Source organism: Ostrinia nubilalis, chromosome 28 (assembly GCF_963855985.1).
Source record: "Ostrinia nubilalis chromosome 28, ilOstNubi1.1, whole genome shotgun sequence".
NCBI classification, from domain to species: domain Eukaryota; kingdom Metazoa; phylum Arthropoda; class Insecta; order Lepidoptera; family Crambidae; genus Ostrinia; species Ostrinia nubilalis.
In genome coordinates, this window is record NC_087115.1 from 4,456,165 (window position 1) to 4,471,459 (window position 15,295).

A 15,295-nucleotide genomic window follows, 5' to 3' on the forward strand; every position below is an offset into this window, starting at 1 on the left:
CCCCAATGCTTTCCATGTTGATCGATTGGTAGCGACCTGCGTCCAGCGCTTCCCTGCTACCTTTATGATGTCGTCGGTCCACTTTGTGGGTGGACGTCCCACGCTGCGTTTTTCGGTACGCGACCTCCATTCCAGAACCTTGCAGCCCTGCTGGACGTCCTATGGTTAAAATGATGATGATGATATTTACCTATTTATGCCATAGATTTATTCATGCTACAGAATAGGAAGCCATACAATTTAAAAAACTATTCTGCTATCCAAATGATTAATAGGGTCATCATGATGCAGGGGACATCTTTAAAAACCCTCACATGTTAGCGCGTTGGCGCGTTTACGAATAAGTAAGGGTGGATTCGACCAAACAATAGTAATATTAATCTCCGAATAAATCATCAGTTTTGGCATATTTCCCATACTGAAACTGTCAATGTGCCAGTTATTTTATACCAGTAGGCCTAAGATGCGCGCCGCGTTAAGCGGTTATCACGCCATTTTATCGGGGGTCCTGTTCAACCAGGGACAACAGGAGAAAACCTCTTTATAAACAACTTGAGGAGGGAATAGGGGGTCCCTTCGAAGACGGAGAGGCTCCGCAGGTAAATACGTCACGATTAAAATTAAATGATTTAGCTTAAATCAGGTTTATTTTATTTATAACTAAAATCCGTTTTATTTTTCACGAGCTCGTAATACCGGCCGTTGATTTTAATCTTTTTCTGCACGATCCTGGTTTGTTCAGAGTCGCTGAGTTGGCCAGTCTTTTTCCCGCCAAATCGTAGGTTGTCGCCATCTTCGTCCGAGATATTTTCTATTATGCCATCGTCTTCTGGGTGATACGGATTGTTGTACGCTCTGGATAATCGCGTTTGAGGGTTCTCGACGTTAGACAATGTTGCTGATGTTATAAATACTGAAATAAATATTTTTAAACAAGGTTTACTTCATAAAGGGCCTTACCACCGCCGCCGCTCGACTATTGTGGCGATCCCATTGGTAACACAAGCATATTTTAGCTTACCACGAGGGGTTAATGAGATTATTATTGTGTAATTTGTATTATTGAATGGGAAACATTAGCGCAATTATTCTTTCCAATGGTAGGTACACTATGCGGAAAATTGACCAAGTCGGAGCGCTCGCGCTAGCCCGCACATCGAAGTATGGGGAAGGCGAAAGTAACAGACAAAGATGGTGTTCACACTATAACGTCTTAGTTAGCCAATTTCCCGCATAGTGTACTTGCGCCATGAGAAAAAAGTAACTCACACGGAGGAAATCGCGGGAAAAAGCTAGATTTTTGTATTTTGACTATTTTAAATTTATGGTCTTGCAATACAAGAAAATCTATAAAATTGGTAACGAAACTTACAGATAACACTGTATAAAGTAAAATACATAACTTATAGGTTTTACTTCTACATTTTCTTGGAAACGGTACAGTATAATTTAAGCAAAAAAATGTTTTTTATGTTGTTCTTCGACTTTGATTTTGAAGATTAACCACGCGGAAAATAATGAAATGGCAATTTATTTTGAGCTTAGTGAGTGAGTATTGAAACTACTTAATTAATTTTAACTACAAGTTGTGCTAGAAGTTAATATAAACAGGAAGTTGGTACCATGAGGGCTCATTTTGCGTTCACTATTTGGTCTAGTCACTAGCCAGTGACTGGACCAATATTTTAGTGCCAATGATGGCCAATTTTCCTAACGTTACAGTACCATAACAGTGCCAAAGATGGCCATGTTCCCTTTTTATTTATTTACCTACTTTAAGGAATTAACAGAACAGAGTGCAACTTTATTTACCCTCTAATATACGATTAAATAATCTCGTTTTACGTGATGTAAAGTTAAAAATTAATTTGAAAATTATTTTCCCTTTTTTGGCCACTTTGGGTGCAACTGTGCAAGTCACGAACTATCTGACGCTGACTGTATTATACGAACAACTCAAATTCTAATTTAAATTCCAGTGACGCAGTTCCATTTCAACAGTTTGAAGCAAGTAGCAACCTTCAATTCCAAATTGGACACATTCAGACAGATGCTACGTGACACTATACAGAAGAAACTGTCCCTCGTCGCTGGAAACAAGGCAAAGGAAAACATGAAGTTTAAAGCAGATGATAAAGTCAGCGTGGCTACAGTACTGGATATAATGACGTCGACGAAAATCATTGATGATCTAACAGATATTCTAGTTGAAAGGGTTATGAAGAAAGTCACCCTCAAGAAATTCTTGAAAAGTGATGTTGTAGATTCGGTGGAGAGAATCGAGGTGGCGCTGTAACACCCACTCTAGAAGGCTTAGTGTGAGTTTATAAAACGTCGTCACTAGCGAGCGCGTTAAAAAAAATGAAGATTTTAGTTCTTGAAAGTTTCCGCTAGGGGCGCTGTACAATCCGTCATACACTTAGGCTAAGAACTCATGGCGCGATTTTCACTCGCGCCCGCGGCCGTTACGGGCCCGCAGCTTCTGTAGAATGCAGACACTTATGTGAAAACTAATGCACAACTCACGACGCGGTTTTCGCCCGCAGCGGGCGCGGTTGTATGCGGGTCCCGCTCGGCGGTTTTCGCCCGCGCGATTACCGCCCGATCGGCGGGCGACCATTTTGTACCAGTGACATAGCGCGCGGCGCTCTGAGTTCTTAGAATAACCGCGCCGTGAGTTTTGAAATAAAACCGCAATCCGCGCCGTGAGTTCTTACGCCTTAATGTCACTTTTTTAGCCTTAATGTCACTTTTTTACGCAGTCGACATCGAATGCGTTTGACGTAAACACACACTACGCCCCTAGTTCTCTGGAGCCCATCCCTGAATGGTCGAGCACATAACGCAGTCGGTGCCTGAGGTATGAGAGCTGCACGGAAGGGGGGACATTAAATGACGTGACAGAGCATACAAATCTCAATACTCAATATGTTTATTGCTTCCTTAAGTACATTTAGGTGTTACATATATTTGGAGATCATTAAGGACCCTGTTGGGCGCTGCAAACTTAAAATCTAAGGAGAGGAGGCTTCTTTTTATAGATAGAAAGTTATAGTTTAGTTAGGTACATCGTTAATTAATTTTATCGTCTAGATATTCTTTTATGGTGTAATAGCATTTCGTAGATAATAGCTCTTTTAGTCCTGTTATGAATGTACTATTATTATTTTCTTTTAATAAATGATCGGGCAATTTGTTATATATTTTTATGGCCATATTGTAGGTGCTTGAAGAAGATAAATTTAGGCGGATGGTTGGTATTTTTAATTTATTTTTATTTCTCAAATGATATTGTGGACATGATTCTTCGCGTTTGGTAGCATATTTGAAGTATCACTGACGTTTCGTCTCAAAAAACACTCCCGTGCCGCTCCCATACCTTAGACTGACCCAGTTAAGCGCTAGAACTATAATTTAAATTAAGTAAAATACAATTTTTAAAAAACTTAAACGTTTATTTCTTCCATAAACAAAATACAAAGGTTTTCTTAAGTAGTATTCACATTAATACATAATGGAAAAGTTTTACAAAAATATCTTAATGCAGTACAATACCACATAATATCACAAAAGTTGAAATGTAACAGTAAACCTTACACACTAACAAAAATTTTAAAAAGGACGTAGCACACTTATCAACCCGGAAAGGGATCGTAACCGTATGAACTCGAGGCGGTCAGTATTATTTGTATGAAACTCCATACTACAACGCACTTAGGCCCAGAACAGACTGCAACTGCTAGTTACTTTTGAGTTGCAGCTAAGTTTCTGCCATAGCGTCCGTTGAGAGACCACACATGACGCGACCAGTTTGAAACTTTCAGTTTCAGTTTCATTGATGAGAATCATCAGAAAGTTGCAGTTGCGTTTCACCGTCTGTTCTGGGCCTTATCCGCACCGTAATGTAAACGCCTCGCGGTTGACAGCTCGTGAAAGGCAATGACAGCTCACGAAAGGCGATATAGTTCCAAAATACTGGACTGTCCTATCGATGACATTGACAGTGGGGCGCCACCGTCAATACCGGATCGCTGGTTCCGATTTTTGCCATGTTGGAAACCATATAGTTGAACGATGGTAGCGCCCCCCTGTCATTGAGTTTGGTGGGACAGTTCAGCATGGGTCATCTATACGGTGTTGATCCCTTTCCGTGTTGATAAGTCTGCTATGACCTTAAGGCAGCCTTTTAATAACAAGTAATTCGGAGGAAGTTGTCAGCACCAAGTATCACGTTATTTGAGTAAATTAAATGTTTCTTTTTTTAAATTCTAGGATTTGCGTGCTACACTAATGCTGGTTTTCTACATTAAATCCAAATCCATCCATCAACTGTCAAAATATCTACAGTTTTTTGTACTGGCTACTTATTGCCGAGCTACGTGCTCGGCGACCGGACTTTATCACTAATTCTTACATAACGACTAAAACCGTATGGCCACTAGAATATACAAGTTAACTGCGCACCTAGCAGCCGTGACGTCACATCGCCGCTCTGGTACGGACGGGGCGAGCGTTTAGGTGTGCGTGAGCCGCATTCCAGTACGGCTAGCACGAAAAACTTTCGAGTTCGAATCGTTTGCGTATTCGAATCGCCATCAAAAGATTTAGTACGAAAACTACAACAGCGCCCTTTTTAACGTGTCGTAAAGTGAACTTAGTATGAAAACTGGTTGCACGAAACTTATTTTGACAATCAAAATTGTCACGTTATCGTTTAATTCGAAGGTTGAGTATCGAAATTTGTCGAGTACGCAAACGATTCGAAGACGAAAGTTGTTCATGCTAGAGGCACAGTGAAGTGCGCAGTTAACTCGATCATGTTGTATGTATAATTCGCACGCACAATAGAAACTGACAAGACATTAACGTAAGCAGGTTTTTCGAAGGCAACAAAAAAAATGTTTTTTCAAAACGACATCAGTCCATGCGAGTTTTTTTTTAGTTAATAATTTTAAAATTACTAATAGTCCCGTTAGCCCCTCTTACTGAGCTAAATATGCTTGTATCACGAGTGAACTCACCACTATAGTCGAGCGGCGGCGGGGACCGAACCCGCGTTCCCCGGATCACGAGTCGGCCAGTCCGACCCCTTCACCGTTCGGCTATCGTGGCTTCAAGTTGTTCACACGACAACTCGCTAGCCACTCGATTAGCGTTTAAATTGATTTTCAAAATCATTACTTCAACTTTAGAACACATCATTTCAGCCACAGGACGTCCACTGCTGAACATAGGCCTCCCCCAATGTTTCCACATCGCCCGGTTGGTAGCGGCCTGCATCCAGCGCCTTCCTGGTACCTTTATGAAGTCGTCAGTCCAATAAATATCTTATAATCAGTTTCCATTAGCGTTAATACATTAAGTACTTAAAACATAACAATACAAAAGGTAACTATACTATAATAAAGCCTGGTCCGTGAGCAAGTAGAATTTGGTCCAATGACCGCAAGCTGCCCATCCTTATCGCTCGCGCGTAATTATGTTGCTGTCGCGCTCGCACACTCACTGCGGGCGCCCGTCGCACAGTTGCGATAGCAATATAATTACAAGCGAGCGATAAGGATGGGTAGCTTGGGGTCATTGGACAAAATTCTACGTGCTCACGGACCAGGCTTTAGACATAACTATAAAAAACAGGGGGCTTAGTGCGAGTTTACATCAAACGTCTTCGCTAACGACTGCGTAAAAAAATTACATTAAATGTAGGACGGATTGTACAGCGTCCCGCGGATAATAAAAGTCAAAAAAAGTCAAAAGTCAAAATTTCTTTATTTGTTTAGACTAATAAATAGTTCTTACAAATCGTCATTTTGCTCTTAAGAAGCCTCTACATGTCTCATAATCTTTTTACCCTACCAGCGCTTCGAGACCAACATTTGGCAAGTGCTGAGAAGAAGCGCCGCAACAAACTCAGTCACTAAAGATTCAAGAACTAAAATCTTGATAGATTTTTTTGACGCACTCGCTAGCGACGACGTTCAATGCAAACTCGCACACAGATCGCCTGCGATTCAAATTAAGATATTTTTGCGTTTAAAAAAGAAATCAGTACTTTATAGATAGCCTTTTTTATAACAAACTGTATAAAAACAACTACTATTTACCACCTACGGCTGCATTTTTATTCGCTTTGTGTTTAGCGCCTCTGACATGACATGACAAGCCGGTGACAGGAACTGTCACGTTGCACAACGTACATGTCACCTCCTTATCGTTGGGGGTTTTGGCAAACAACACCTTTTCTTCTTCCTCAAGCGAGAGGTTCTTCAACTTTGTTCTATGTATATTGCCTTGGTCGTGCATTTTTATGTTTTTAGGGTTGTTCGGAACGTCTACATTACAAACTGCACAGCGATACCCAGTGCCTTTACTGCTGGAACTTGCTTGGCTTGTAGTAGATGCCGTTTCTTCAGCAGAATCTTTTATAGTTTTCTCCTCTATAGGACCTTTTTTGGTTTTGCTTTTCTTCATGGAATGAGACAGCAGTCTAATATGTTGTAATTCTTCTTCTACTTTCACGTCGATTGAGCAGACATTGCAATAAAACTTCGAATCGCTAAGCTTTCGGACATCATTTTCGGCAAGATGGGATCGGTATTTTAAATTGTGACCAAACGATTCCAGATGCTCTTCGGCGTTTGACGCAAGCACATCTATTTTGCATATCCTACAATAAACCATACTACTTGAGACCCGTTCATAGTGGTAGTGCAGATTGTCTTCTAGACTTTCGTTGGTTAGTTTCCAAAATATTTTAGTTATTTTGTGGCTTAAACCTTCCATGTGTTCTTCGATCGCTGATGGTGTGTTTACAACGTCTTCTTCGCAAGTTTCGCACCGATATACAGATGTGGTGGTTGTTGATGCTTCAGGTATCAGTGAGCTTGTATCTTGAGTAGGAATAGAGGAATTTGTGGATTGAATAGGTATCGAAGAATTTGTGGATTGAGATATTGGAGTATCTCCAGTAGATATCACAGTTGAAGCTTCAGTTTGTGACTTGATTTTGTGTGCGCAATGAGTTGTTGATATAATATGTTCAAGTTCTTCACTTGTTTTGACGGTGACTTTGCACAGTTCGCAGAAGAAATTTTCTCCTATTGTTTTCATTGAATTTTCTTGCAATGTACTGGTATAGTTTATCTTGTGGGAACGCCCGTTTATATGTTCATTTATGTTATCCACACGATTCGGGATTTTTACACCGCAGACTCGGCAGATAACTTGCGTCTCTGAGTGATGCGTTACTTGGTATTTTTTGATTACTTCGGGTGGTGGTTTAGAATGCTTTGGTTCACTAATCTTACCACTTGTAGACTGAGAAGGTATCGAAGAACTTGACGATTGAGCATCTTCAGTATCTTCAATAGATATAGCAATAGCAGCTTGAGTTTCTGACTTGAGTTTGTTTGCGCAATGAGTTGTTGATGTCATATGGTCAAGTTCCTCAGTTGTTTTGACGGTGACTTTACACAGTTTGCAAAATAAATCTTCTCCAACTGTTTTCATCGAATTTTTTTGCAATGTATTATTATAGTTTGTCCTGTGGGAACGACCGTTTAAGTGTTCGTTTACGTTATCCACACGATTCGAGATTTTTACGCCACAAACTCGGCAAGTAACTTGGCACTCTGAACGATATTCTATCAGGTATTTGTTGACCACTTCGGATGGTAGATTTGAAGGCTTTGGTTCACAAACCTTCTTACCGCTTTTTCTATTAACGTGGAATTCGTGATAATCGCTCGTAAGATGCACCGTTAAATCTTCAGTGAGAATATTACAAATACTACAGCAGTTTTCAAGATCTTTCGATTCGTTCGTCAGTTTCAAAGCTGCTCTATGGGTTTTCCCATACGTATGGCCTAAAAACATTTCTGTACGTATCAACGTTCCGCAGGGTTCGCAGTGAATTTTGCCTTGACTGTTATTAGTGCTTGACTCTTTCTTTTCTTTAGTGAAGAATAGGGATAGATTGTTCTTGTGGGGCTTGCCTTTTGTATGGGAATTAAAGTTGTGGCTATCTATGTAAAGGTTGCATGGCTCGCAGTACGTTCTACCCACCTTTTTGGTTTGGGCTGGCTCGGTCGGGATGGTGCCTTCTAAGGATTTTTGTAACGCTGCCTTATGTTTACTGGTTTCTTCGTGGGCGTCGGTGCTAACGAAAACGGCGTTGCAATGGACACAGTGTCTGCACATTGCGTTGAGCTGAAACATAAGTTTTGAGCAATTAGATTGACGTGGATTGCCAAGTACAGACAGCGTCAAATAGTTCGTGACACCCAAAGTAGCCAAAAAGTTCGTAACGAGGGCTATCGTTTTTATTTTCACAGTTGGCACCCCTGGCGATTGACAGGACCTTACTCTACAGTGGCGCCATCTTGATGAGTGCAAATGCGATAGTCCTCGTACCACTTTAGCGCTCACCAGTTGGTGCCACTGTCTTCGCTACTAGCAAGTGACAGGACCTTACTCTACAGTGGCGCTAACTGGTGAGCGCTAAAACGATAGCCCTCATTGGAATAAGGTTGTGTTGTCAACATTATTGCCACTTTGGGTGTCTTGACGTTGAATGTGTAATGGATAAAATTGTGTGTATTTGAAAAGGCTTAGCTCACAGCATACATTACATAATCTTGTAAAATTATTATAATAGCCTAACATACATACTAGTATCAGCTAGGTAGTTTCAATTTTATAAATTTTACTCTCTTTTAAGGTCATATCACACTTTTAGACCCGGAAAGGGATCAACACCGTATCGCCTCGCCAAGCTGTAAACTGCGAGGCTAGGCGTTTACGTTACGTGCGGATGGATGTGCGTTGCAGACGCAGTACGGAGTTTCAAACAAAGAATACTGACCGCCTCGAACTGATACGGAAACGATCCGTTTTCGGGTTGATAAGGCTGGTTTTAAAATCGCGCTGACCGCTCGCTGAACGTCGGCGCTGACAGATCACCATGTATGTAATTGAAGGAAACGTTCCTGATTGACGCTAATCGCTCGGCGCCGACGCTTCATACATTTCGGCTGTCAGCGCTGACGGTCAGCGTGCGTCAGCGTGACTCTAAAACCAGCCTAAGTGTGCTTCGTCCTTTACTTACCTCTCTAAAGCAGTGAATATCCTTTAATGGTAGCCTTATCATTTCCAAATGCATCTTTTCCAAAATATGCATACCTGGATCATCGACCCTGACCATGCAAATATTACATAGAAGAAGTTCATAGGGCTTCTGAAAACCGTTGAAGTTGTCCGCTGGGACAGTAACTACATTGTTATCTAACGTTGTGATTTGAACATAATTTCTGCTTATAACCGTCACTTTATGATTGTCAGTCTCACATCCAACATTCTTACGATCCAAAAAGTCAACATAACTTCTTAATTTGGTCTCCCCGAGAACAGAATCTGCTTCTGTGTCAACTTTGAATTCGTTTGTATCGACCAACATTATGTAGTCAACTTCAGAATCGTTGCGTTTACTTGTCACATTGTTTTGGCTTTCGATTTTAGCTTTTTTCCTAGCAGGGCTAGTTGTTGGAGACTGTTTATAAACTGACTTTTCCAAATAGTTATTTTCATCGGTAACTTTGCTTTGCTCAGTTATTGAAGTTGTTTGCTTTTGCTTATCTACTTTATTGTCATTTAAATCACATTCTTCTGTTGAATCGGTCTGATCGTTATTTGTTATATTTTGCTTACTATTTGATGGTTTATTAATTGGAATTTTGTTTTCAGTGACCTTTAATGTATTATCTTGACACTTATCACTAAATTTACCATTTTGTTCATGAACTGGATTATTCTTTTTCTTTATTTGTTTATTGTCAGTTACTAAAGTTTCTTTCCCTTCCTGTATACCTTTTTCTTGAGCAACTGTCTCATTACCTACAGCCAGAGATGATTCACCGTTTTCAAAATTTTTTGGGTGTTCATTCGGTTTCTGACTCATATACTGCATATCAGCTGTATCTAAATAATTTTCATCATTGTAAATGTTAAGTAAGTCGCTCAAATATAAGTCACGCAGCACAGACTTCTGGTGAGCCTCCGATCCTTCATGTTGTTGCTTATCTGTATTTCTAACGATGGCCGTGCACGGTTCACAGAAGTAAGTCAATGTTGAATTCTTGATGATTTCATTTTCGTTTTCCAGTGTTAAATTATTTTGGATTCTTTGGAGGACTGCTTTAGCGATTTGGACACACGTCTGGTGTTTGACACTGTCGATATGCTGTTTTTTGTACGTTAAAGGAACGTCACGGTCACAGATTGCGCACTTGTAAAGTGGATCTACGGTTGCTTCGTCTGAAACAATAAAACAAAATATGATCATTGGTTAAAAAATATAATGTAGTAATAAAAATTTACTGAGTATTATGGATAGTCAATCTATCTAACAGAAAAACCATGTTATTTAGAATAAAAATGAATTTACAAGTCATAGAGCACTATCACATAGGCGTTTTTGTAAAATTATTGATAAGCAGCACTACAGTCTCGCGACAAAAACGCCTATTATGTGAAAGTGCTCTTACAGACTATAGATCGTTCCATCCATGAAGACAGACCTCACCGTCTTGTCCCTAATGTTTGAGTGTTACACATTTGCACACTAAGAGCAGGCGCACACCGTTGATTTTTAGTTGGTCGATAGTTGTGCCCGGTTTTAAATTGTATGAAGAATCGGCCAATCGAATCGGCGTAGTGTGCGCACTCCCATACATGCCCATACTGATCAACTGCCCGACCAAACTATCGGCCGACGAAAAATCTACGGTGTGAGCCTACTCTAAATTATCCATGAGTGCACACATTACAATAGTGATGCTCAGACAAACTTGACCTCCTTTTCCTTCGACCAAAAATTAGTGGGGCTAGTCTTCATGAAAGGAAAGATCTAACATAAAATAATATAACAGTTGAAGTATCAACTTCTGATTTGAAGATAGTTGTATGATATGATAAAATGATATCCGTATTCGCAAACAGTGCTTGCTTACGTGAAGCAACAAATCGAACGCAAAGCGTTGAATAGAGCTCTGTGATTGATTCATGTGTCACCCTGTGAGTCCAAGCACACTGTGAGACCTCATAGTAATGTTTGTGAATACGGGCGTGAGTTAGGTAGGTAAGTACTCAATAACTGATATTTATTATTTTGTATGTAGAAATTTTTCACGTTTTTTGCAGTACATAACAGAATTAACCAAATTCTGTGGGTGTAGCAAAGGGGGTCCGAGACATAGCCGAATTTTCGAGCGTAATTTGTATGGCGCCGACACTTAGAAAAATTTTGACGACTTTAGTATGGAGTTTAGACTTAGCCGAATTTTCGAAAAAAAAAAATGTGTTATTTTAATGGTACTCCCGGACCCAGAATTTTCGAAGACCTTCATTAAGACATTAGGACTACTAAAAATGTGTTTTTGTATTTTTAATACTAACATCAATGTCCCACTGTTCCCACATGTTATTTGAATTCTTTAAAAATGCAATCTTACCTTCATCATCGCCTGGTTCAGAAGACGAGTCCGCTCCATCATCTGCCACCTTTTTGGCCATAACTTTAAATTCGAAATACTCTTTTTCATTTCCAAATACTTTAGAACTGTTCACGTCCCACAAAGAAAAAGGTGAACCACCATTTTTAAAATCATAATTTGAAACGTAGTTCAAATCTAAGTGGTCCAAATTTATTAAATACGACATATCACTTGATACGATATCCATTTTAACTTTTAGCAGATAGCAGACTCAGCAAAAGTTTACACAGACTCCAAACTTTTAAACTAAAAGACTAACGGCATTGTTACGTCTTTTTTAAGGATTTAACACTCCACAAGATATCTAATACGCACAGTCAATCACATATTGATAAATCGATTTATTATTACATTAATTATTTTAATTTGTAATTTTGAGAGTCAACGAGGTCTCAGGAACAAAAGGAAAAAAACCACGAAAAATAACGAACAATCGATGGATGGTGGTCGACGAGCTGTCATTTTTCATAATAGTGCAGTTCTAGGTTTTAGGTATTGAGTATTCACTCAATAATCGATACTGTATATCGATATGAATTTTTTTTCAATTATCAATAATTTATTGGTAAGTCATGATCATTCATGATAGGACACCATTACACCAAACCAATGCAATAGTCCCTCCCTCTAAGGTGGGCGAACACAGATTATTTAATTTTAATTGTGATTCTAATATAAATTACCATACCACCACCAACCACCTTTTGTAAATTAACATCGATGCAATAAATTATTGAGTAAATATGTACCCACGACTCGCGAGCATGATTGTGTTGAGGGTAGGTATAATTATCCAAAGAAGCTCGTCAATATAGACGATCTTAATATCCGATCATCCCAACTAATATTATAAATGCGAAAGTAACTCTGTCTGTCTGTCTGTCTGTTACGCTTTCCCGCTTAAACCTCGCAACCGATTTTGATGAAATTTGGCATAGAGATAGTTTGAGTCCCGGGAAAGAACATAGGATAGTTTTTATCCCGGTTTTTGAAACAGGGACGCGCGCGATAAAGTTTTTCTGTGACAGACAAAATTCCACGCGGGCGAAGCCGCGGGCGGAAAGCTAGTTATCAATAATTGTTGGAGAACAATGAAGCCGTCGTGTGAACTTATTTGATTTGTGGCATTCGTTACATAGCAGCAATTATCTCTACTTCCATGTGATTAAAATAGAAAGCGAATAAAAACCATCACTTAGTTCAAATTTAAAATTAATTTTAATAAGTAGATGACTTTTAACGTATTCACGCATCTAACTCCTTAACTAAGCCATACTCCCGGTACGTTGCAAAGTAATAAAAATATTTTTATTGGTTGTAGACGGATATTTGAGTGCTTATATTCCCACCTCTCGTTCCCACCACTGCAACTCCTGTGTAGCCAGGATCTACAGCTTGACCGCCACAAAAACCCAACCAATGAAGGTCAAGTTTGAGTGCTTAAATGTGATCAATTAAAATTTACTGTAATCGATAGATTTAATTTGATTATTCATTTACTTGCACAAATAAACTATAGCTTATACATACAGCACTATGTGTGAGACAAAAAGGCAAAGGGGATTTCCCCTTCACAGAGTTTCTAAAAAAGCCATGTTGCTTAACTATCACCTATAACAAACGAGATCGTATTGCATCATGGAGGTATTAATGCATTGCAGGCACGGGGTGGAAACGCCATAGAGTTTGACAGCTCCATAGAGAGTGAATTTTTTTGACAGTTCCGAGAGGAAGTGACTTTTTTTATAGTTGTCCTTTATGCGACAATGGCAATGGTCTTTTGCGTGTCTGGAATCAAGTTAGTAAACATTTTCGAATTACAACTTCAACTTTTATTTATAAATTATTTTATTGAATCTATTTGCATTCTATAAATGAAATGTTTATTTAAAAGTATATTAATTCAAAGTCGTAATTTTCACTTTAATCAATTTAGTTCCGTCTCAAGTCTACAACTGTGACATTATTAAAAAAAAGAAACGTCAAAAATTTTCATCGAAAAAACGTGTTTTTCTTTAAACAAATTTTATCTAAAATCAATAATTTCTCAATCAATATTAATAAGAACTACATGTGCATGGATTGCCAGTTGGATTGATGTTTGTTTTAAGAAGAAATTTCTCTCAAATAAGATATCCACTCGAGAAAGGTTATTGCAGCTTGCAGCAACATCATGTTTTATCAAGTATTGAACCACACAAAGGATTAAATCTTCATTACAATATCATTCATAACTCCATTTAAATCAATGGAAACTAAATATGGATCGTTTCATGGAGTAACAACATACTTTGGAGTTTGGACCCAAAATACAATACACGTAGGTACATTGCAGGCATAGATTGCAGGACACAGTGAATGATGATACGTGTTTTATACAGTGAATCTAAGTACCTATTTGTTTCAGGTTAATATCGAACTTATAAGGTGTTAAGCTGCAATTAAGTACAATAAAAGTGCTTGCTATGGAATCACCGGTGCTGATCATTATTGTCAACTGTTACTTAAAATCCAGATGAACCAACCTTTACTTCCTATTCAAATAAGTTTAGAAGAAACCTATATAAGCAATAAAACCAGACCAAGAATGCTTGATTACAAACGATGAACTCATTTCATTTGCAAGTTATGCCATGACATAAATGCATTAAATTAGGAAGATTTGTATTAGATGAATATTAACTTCTGTTGATAAGAACATTTGGTAAGTACCTTTAAAATTTAAAACACCCTCAAAATGATTCTAACACTATCCTCTGACGCTTTTCGACTAGGATCAAATAAAAGTTAATTATTTAATTACAGATTGGTGGAATCCAGATTCTGTGAATGTACATGTAATTGATTGACAAGTACACATTTGACAAGGTAAATTAATTTTATTTAACAAAGTAGTGCAAATCTAGAAACAAAACAGACAGTAAGATAGGTATGGTAGATAAGACAGATCACTTGTTCATCTGCTGTACTCTTTATAATATTAGTGTAGAATGTAGATGATGTAGGAGATTACTGTCTTACGGTGACATGCGCATCTTTTTGCTCTTAATTTACAAATATTTCATATATTTTACAGGTGGTGAGAAACGTGTAGATCTGGCCTGCTTACAGTGGCTATTGGATTGGACAGAACCAAAGTGAGAGTGAACGTGTGAATTTATGGAGAACATTAAAAACTATTTTACTATAAGTCATAACGCAACTTATTTTGTATGAGTTACATACAAATGTCAAGCCGTGAGTACATTATGTAAAAACTAAAACAATGTACCTACTGTAATCACAACAGTAACTGTAATCTTTTAAAATCCAATAGTTTTAATGCTTATTGATTTTCGTAAACAAAATATTTTATGTTATATTTCATCAATAAAGTTTCATTTGATACTTCAATAGTTTTATTTTTAACCGCAATACATGAAAAGGAACGGATCATAAAAAAGTATGACAGGTATATTTAATCTGTGGGCGGCAGACGCCATATTGTATTCAGCGCCACCTACTGGACAATCTAGCTCGGTACCAGTTTGTTTATCGTTTAACCAATACTAGGGCCGTTTCCTATCTGTCTTTAGACATACTCTCTAATCTGTGATTGCAGGTCGCTGTTTGTTGCTGGCCTGCTGGCTACTCTGGCGACAAACATGCATAGTGTGATGGATGGCGTGGCGATTCAGTTAAGATGGCCCATCTGAGATGAGTGAAAATAATATTGTAGGTATACTACTACCAACTTGTAAACCAAC

At 38.6% G+C, this 15,295-nt stretch overlaps 1 protein-coding gene and 2 long non-coding RNA genes across 3 annotated transcripts; 1 reads left to right on the forward strand and 2 right to left on the reverse strand.

Annotated features, from left to right (window-relative positions):
* Window positions 1–628: 628 nt before the first annotated feature.
* LOC135085475 (uncharacterized) lies at window positions 629–1,137 on the reverse strand. Its single transcript, XR_010260127.1, has 2 exons — window positions 1,022–1,137; window positions 629–913 (listed from the first exon to the last, which is right to left on the reverse strand). It is a non-coding gene; the product is annotated as an uncharacterized LOC135085475 (long non-coding RNA).
* A 2,297-nt stretch (window positions 1,138–3,434) lies between these two features.
* LOC135085264 (uncharacterized) lies at window positions 3,435–11,981 on the reverse strand. The gene is made up of 4 exons (XM_063980011.1): window positions 11,508–11,981; window positions 9,107–10,311; window positions 5,445–8,208; window positions 3,435–5,392 (listed from the first exon to the last, which is right to left on the reverse strand). Exons 1-3 carry the CDS (start codon window positions 11,734–11,736, stop codon window positions 6,097–6,099), a joined length of 3,546 nt encoding a protein of 1,181 aa, XP_063836081.1. The 5' UTR covers window positions 11,737–11,981; the 3' UTR covers window positions 3,435–5,392; window positions 5,445–6,096.
* A 1,540-nt stretch (window positions 11,982–13,521) lies between these two features.
* On the forward strand, window positions 13,522–14,936 carry LOC135085123 (uncharacterized). Its single transcript, XR_010260031.1, has 4 exons — window positions 13,522–13,869; window positions 13,957–14,253; window positions 14,355–14,417; window positions 14,626–14,936. It is a non-coding gene; the product is annotated as an uncharacterized LOC135085123 (long non-coding RNA).
* Window positions 14,937–15,295: the final 359 nt, after the last annotated feature.

What these genes read in the sequence shown, in the direction of transcription:
- LOC135085264 (XM_063980011.1), bottom strand. Translation starts at nt 11,736, where the DNA reads ATGGATATCGTATCAAGTGATATGTCGTATTTAATAAATTTGGACCAC. An exon ending in TGAACCAGGCGATGATGAAG is followed by an intron (nt 10,312 to 11,507) that starts GTAAGATTGCAT and finishes TTATTGTTTCAG; the next exon opens with ACGAAGCAACCGTAGATCCA. An exon ending in ATATTCACTGCTTTAGAGAG is followed by an intron (nt 8,209 to 9,106) that starts GTAAGTAAAGGA and finishes CTTATGTTTCAG; the next exon opens with CTCAACGCAATGTGCAGACA.